Raw genomic sequence first — 5609 nt, forward strand, 5'->3', positions numbered from 1 at the left:
GCTCGTGGTCCCAAGAAACATCTGAAGCGTGTAGCCGCTCCAAAACATTGGATGCTGGATAAATTGACCGGCGTGTTTGTAAGTATTGTCGTGGCGTAAGTGCCTTAATAAAAGTATTTCTTTAACAAGCTTCTTTATTCATGAAGCTGAATGTGGAGGACCATTGGCTCTTGCTAAAGACCTGTTAGCTACCTCAATTTTGATACATTTGTTTTTCTCCACGTGTTACAGAGTATACTTAAATAGATACATAGACTCAGGCCTGGAAATAGGCAGGCCTCATCCTTTTGAGGAGAAAATGCTGTGGAATTTTAAGGCCTAAAATACTTTTGTAAGTTTCTAAACACAATCCTTGGTTTAAATAACCCAAGTTTTGGTGCAGTAAATAGTCTTGTCTGTTTCATAGAGCTCACATTGGGAGATAGACGAGTGAATACTATGAATGGTTTTCCTAAAGTGACGGTTTTGAAATTTTCCACAGGCTCCTCGTCCATCCACTGGCCCTCACAAGCTGAGGGAATGTCTGCCTCTGATTATTTTCCTAAGGAACAGACTTAAGTATGCCTTGACTGGAGATGAAGTAAAAAAGATTTGCATGCAGCGCTTTATTAAGATTGATGGCAAAGTCAGGACTGATATAACCTACCCTGCTGGATTTATGGGTGAGTGTTTAGAAAAGACACTTGGTAGTGGCCACCAGGCCCTAACTCCCCCAAAATGACAGGTGAATAGGAAATTACTGGTATTTTTACAGATGTGGAGATAAACTTGTGAATAACTTCTCAAAGCCAAATTCCCATATACTTTATGTGGAGTCATAAAAACGGGGTTCTCCCCAGTTGCTCCCCAGAAGGTGGGGTGATGAGGATCACTATGATAACCTTATTCTTTGATATCAGATGTCATCAGCATTGACAAGACTGGAGAGAACTTCCGCCTGATCTATGACACCAAGGGTCGCTTTGCTGTTCATCGTATTACATCTGAGGAGGCCAAGGTGAGTGGGGTATTAAGTTAGAGCCTGGGGTGCCTGATCGTGGGAGTGAGGTAAATCGGCAGAGATTAAAGTTAACAGTTGTGAGGTCCTGCTTTAACTTATTTTGGTGCTGGGTACAGACTAAGCCCAGTTTCTCATGGTGAGCACATGCTCTCCCTCCCCCCCCCAGTCCCTCTAGTCTCTGAGGTTTGTCTTGGAGCTTATATTTTGTGGCTGTTACACAATGATATCTGGCCATCTTTTACAGGCAAGGAGAATTATTCCTAGAAAATTGTTTTAATAAAAGAACTAAAAACAATCTTGGCTCAAATCTAAGTTGGCCTATTGGCCATGTCTTTCATTAGGTCTAGCTTTACTTTGGGTGGGTGGAACCATTGGTGCAGGGGACTAGTTTGAGTTTTCTTTTTTAAATTAGTATCTTTGTTTAATTCAGTTTTGGGTGGTTTTTTACAAAGGTTATGGGCTTCTTGAATTACTGGCTATGAATGAAGGTTAATTTAATTGGTATGGCTTCTGTGCTTCCCTGTTCTCAGGCTGGAGTGCATATCCATTTAACTATATCAAGTAGTGCACCAAATTGAATTGTATGGTGATTTTATTTTTGTGAGACAAGGTTTCTCTGTGAAACAGTCCTGGCTGTCTTGGAACTCCTTGTGTAAACCAGGCTGCCCTTGATCTAAGAGATCTGCCTCCCAAGTATTGGAATTAAAGGCATGTACCAACAACGCCCAGCAAGATAATTCAAAATAATTGTTGATTAAACAAACTGCTAGTACTGATACAGTGCGCTTTTGTGGAGCAGAGTAGGCAATGTGGCTTTTTTTTTTTAAGCCAGTGAGTTGAGACCTAAAAAACAACAAACAAGGTGTATATGAGCTAGACTAAATGTGTTTACTATTTTTATGCTTTTAGTACAAGTTGTGCAAAGTGAGAAAGATCTTTGTGGGCACAAAAGGAATCCCACATCTGGTGACCCATGATGCTCGAACTATTCGATACCCTGATCCCCTCATCAAGGTGAATGACACCATTCAGATTGATTTGGAGACAGGCAAAATAACTGACTTCATCAAGTTTGACACCGGTAAGCATCCTCTGTTCACGTGGGTAACTTGTAAGAGTTGTTTTTGTGGTTTTCTTTTGTTTTTGCATTTTTTTGTTTTTTGGGAACAGGGTTTCTTTGTGACTTGGAGGCTGTCCTGGAACTAGCTCTTGTAGACCAGGCTGACCTCGAACTCACAGAGATCCATCCGCCTGCCTCTGCCTCCTGAGTGCTGGGATTAAAGGCGTGTGCCGCCACCACCCTACATTTTTTTATGTATGCTTTAGTAAGCTTTGTGTCACTTGGGGCTTGGGTATAGGTTATTTTGAGGGTTTGTTTCATTTTCACTAATTACCTCCTTAGAATAGTCTGACTGAGGGGTATGATAAGCACCTGCTCCTACACTGTTCAGTGGGAAACTACTGCCAGCTAATCAAGATGGAGGCACATGAGCCAAAAGTTGAAGACCAGGCTGGACAACTTAGGTTGTCAGACTAAAATACAGGAAGTTGTTTTCAGGCTAATGGTGATATGACCACCTTTAGTACTGCTAACAAGATTCCTGGAATCTGTCAATTGCAATAACTCTACCTTGGGACTAGAAGTTGCCCAGGCAAGAGATAATCAGAATACTCAGTTAGGTGACTTGTACTGAGAGGGGTAAATTGGCTTGACTTTTGTTTGGGAGGGTTCGGTGTTGATGATTGAGCCTATGACCTTGTTCAAGTTCAACACTCCTGTGCTACTTGTCAAATTGGTGATTAGGAGTTTATGGTGTGCTTTGCTTGAAGCAAATTGTTTCCTCCTGCCTAGGTAACCTGTGTATGGTGACTGGGGGTGCTAACTTGGGAAGAATTGGTGTGATCACCAACAGAGAGAGACATCCTGGCTCTTTTGATGTGGTTCATGTGAAAGATGCCAATGGCAACAGCTTTGCCACCCGGCTTTCCAACATTTTTGTTATTGGCAAGGTAAGTCTAGGTCTCCTTTCCCAACAGTCTATGGATACATGGAGGCATAGACAGTGCCGGGCATCTTTGGATCCAAAGAGCCCTAATTGTTCCAACTACACAGCGAACTTGGGAGGTGGTATCTACTGGTGTGGGCAGTGGTTGAATAAAATGGCCACAGTGACAGGAATTGGTGGTAGCTAGTATCTGAGACTCAGAACTATCTTAACAGCCGCATGTCACTGACTTTAATTCTATTAAATGAAAGGCCACTTGTGCAGTCCTAATGGAGTTGTTTTAATTCTTTTCATCTAGGGCAACAAGCCATGGATTTCTCTTCCCCGAGGAAAAGGAATCCGCCTCACCATTGCTGAAGAGAGAGACAAGAGGCTAGCAGCCAAACAGAGCAGTGGGTGAAATGGTCTCTAGGAGACATGCTGGAGAAATGTCTGTACTCTTGCCTTTTTAGGCAACTGTGCTCAATTAAACAGCATGATAAAATTACCTGTGGTTTTGTGTTGCCTTTTCAAAAATAATTTGGTGTTTTATAACATGAATAATCATTCTGGGGCCCATCCATGGGGTCCCTCTGTTAATCCCTATGTGAGTTTGAGTTTGACTGGGTGTGTCAGACTTAAGTACCTATGCAACTTTGTGTGTGATATTGAAGCCCTAACCCAGCGCCTTGGTTTAATCCTATATAAGTATATATCAGTGAGTTTTAAGTGCACTGAATGAATAGCCCTGGCTGGCATGGAACTATTACTATAGGCTGAGCTATCATACCCAGTCCCCTTTGGCTTTTAGGAAAAGATCTGTTCTGGCCTTAGTCCCAGATTTGGTTGTTGTCCATCCTGCAAGCCAAGTATAGAGTGAAAATCTCCATGCACTAGGGTCATAAATGCGTAGGCTATCATGTCAGTCTCTCCCAAGAGTATTGCCTTGATTTCTGTTATTGTCTGGAGGCATTCTGGTTTGATTTCTAAAATCTTAAGCACTCAATGTCAACAGTGAGACAAATAACCCCAAGATAAGACAGACTAAAATAGATCACACTGTGGTTTATGTCCCTGCACTAGCAGCAGGATGGGTTTTACACTCCTGTCGGCAAGTAGGATCTGAGGAGCAGATCCTCAGATCCATAGGATCTGATGGAAGCAGAATACTGGAAGCAGTATTCTAATAACCTAGCGAGTTAGGAATGGGTGTGGAAATAAAAGCTAGCCATGGGCTGAAGGTGTGGAAGGTGAGGGAGGCTCTATTACATACTTCATAGTAAGTTTATTTGGAAAAATACTTAGGGTACAGAATGTTGTGTTAAATATACATTTGCTATGGTTAAGAGCCACCACTGACTTGTCTATATTCTAGGGTACTAACCCTTACCTTAGCTGTCCCTAGTTTCTGTTCCTGCAGTCACAACCCAGCAGCCAGAGGAATGCTGTTTAAAGGTGTAGGCTCAAGTCTTTCAGGCTGCATGTGGCTCCCACTGATCTCAGACCAAAGCTGCAATCAGCATGAAGACCTGCAAGGCCCTTAAAATGTGCCCTCAGACCTCATCTTCCCCGCTCCCCCAGCCCCGTCTATTCCATCCAGCCACACTGGCCTCCATGTCATTTTCTTTTGGAGGCAGTCCAGTCTCAACTCAGGCCAAAATCCTCCCACATCAGTCTTCTGAGTAGATGGGACTGCAGCTAGTGCACCACTGTATCCCACTACCACCCCCCTTGTATCTTTTTCCTCCTGGCATAACATCCCAGCATCATTTGGGGGTAGAGGTTACCATGGCACAGTATGCATGGCAAATAATTAAGCAGAATTTACAATTAGTTCTTAAAGTAAAAGCAATGGAACTATTGACTCCTGTGTAGGAGAGGGGAAGGGACAAAGGAGTCTTACCTGGCAATGTTTGGCCATCCCTCCAGCTGCAAGTCATCATGGGGAGTGGCTAACTAAAGGGGGACTTCATCGTGAAGATTCCATAAGGTCATTCTTCATGATGGGTTGAGACTTAAGAGGAGATGAAAGTATTTTCATGTCACCAAGGCTCCTTCCTGTAAGTAACCTCTCACCTGGGTGTGCTCTTTGGTTCACCAAGTAGGACTCCGGTGGAATCTTTGCATTGGTCTGTCTTTGGTTAGTTCCCTATCTGGGGTGAAGAAATTTGTTCACACCTCCCCAGGAAGATTTCAATCAACACTTGCTGTTTCCTTTTTATAAATTTAAAGATAGGCCCTCCGTTCCCTATGGAGGAATATCTTGCTCAGCCTAGATACAGAGGGGAGGGCCTCGGTCCTACCTCAAGAGATGGGGCAGACTGCATGGGAGGCCTCTCTGTGAGAGGGGATGGGGAGATAGATGGTGGGGAGAGTAGGAGGAGGAGAGGGAGAGGGAATTGGGATTGGTATGTAAAATAAGATGGTTTTTAAAATAAAAAAAAAATAGACAGGGCCTCAATGTGAAACCTAGACTTGCCTCAAAATCATGGTCCTCTTGCCTCAGCTTCTCAAATGCTGGGATTATACATGTCTTCCTATTTACTTCTTCAATACAGAGGTATTCTGCTTCAGCTCTGTGAACAGACATTCTCAAAAACCAAAACTGAACCTTACACTGAAAT

At 43.1% G+C, this 5609-nt stretch overlaps 1 protein-coding gene across 1 annotated transcript; it reads left to right on the plus strand.

Moving 5' to 3' along the window:
- Rps4x (ribosomal protein S4 X-linked) lies at positions 1 to 3492 on the plus strand (the record flags this gene model as incomplete). Its single annotated transcript, NM_001246673.1, is given in 6 exon segments — positions 1 to 78; positions 482 to 662; positions 900 to 997; positions 1910 to 2081; positions 2853 to 3010; positions 3305 to 3492. Coding segments are annotated over 6 exon segments (789 nt in total), but the record flags the coding sequence as incomplete, so codon positions are not given.
- Positions 3493 to 5609: the final 2117 nt, after the last annotated feature.

This window comes from Cricetulus griseus, chromosome X (genome assembly GCF_003668045.3).
Source record: "Cricetulus griseus strain 17A/GY chromosome X, alternate assembly CriGri-PICRH-1.0, whole genome shotgun sequence".
In the NCBI taxonomy this organism is placed as follows: domain Eukaryota; kingdom Metazoa; phylum Chordata; class Mammalia; order Rodentia; family Cricetidae; genus Cricetulus; species Cricetulus griseus.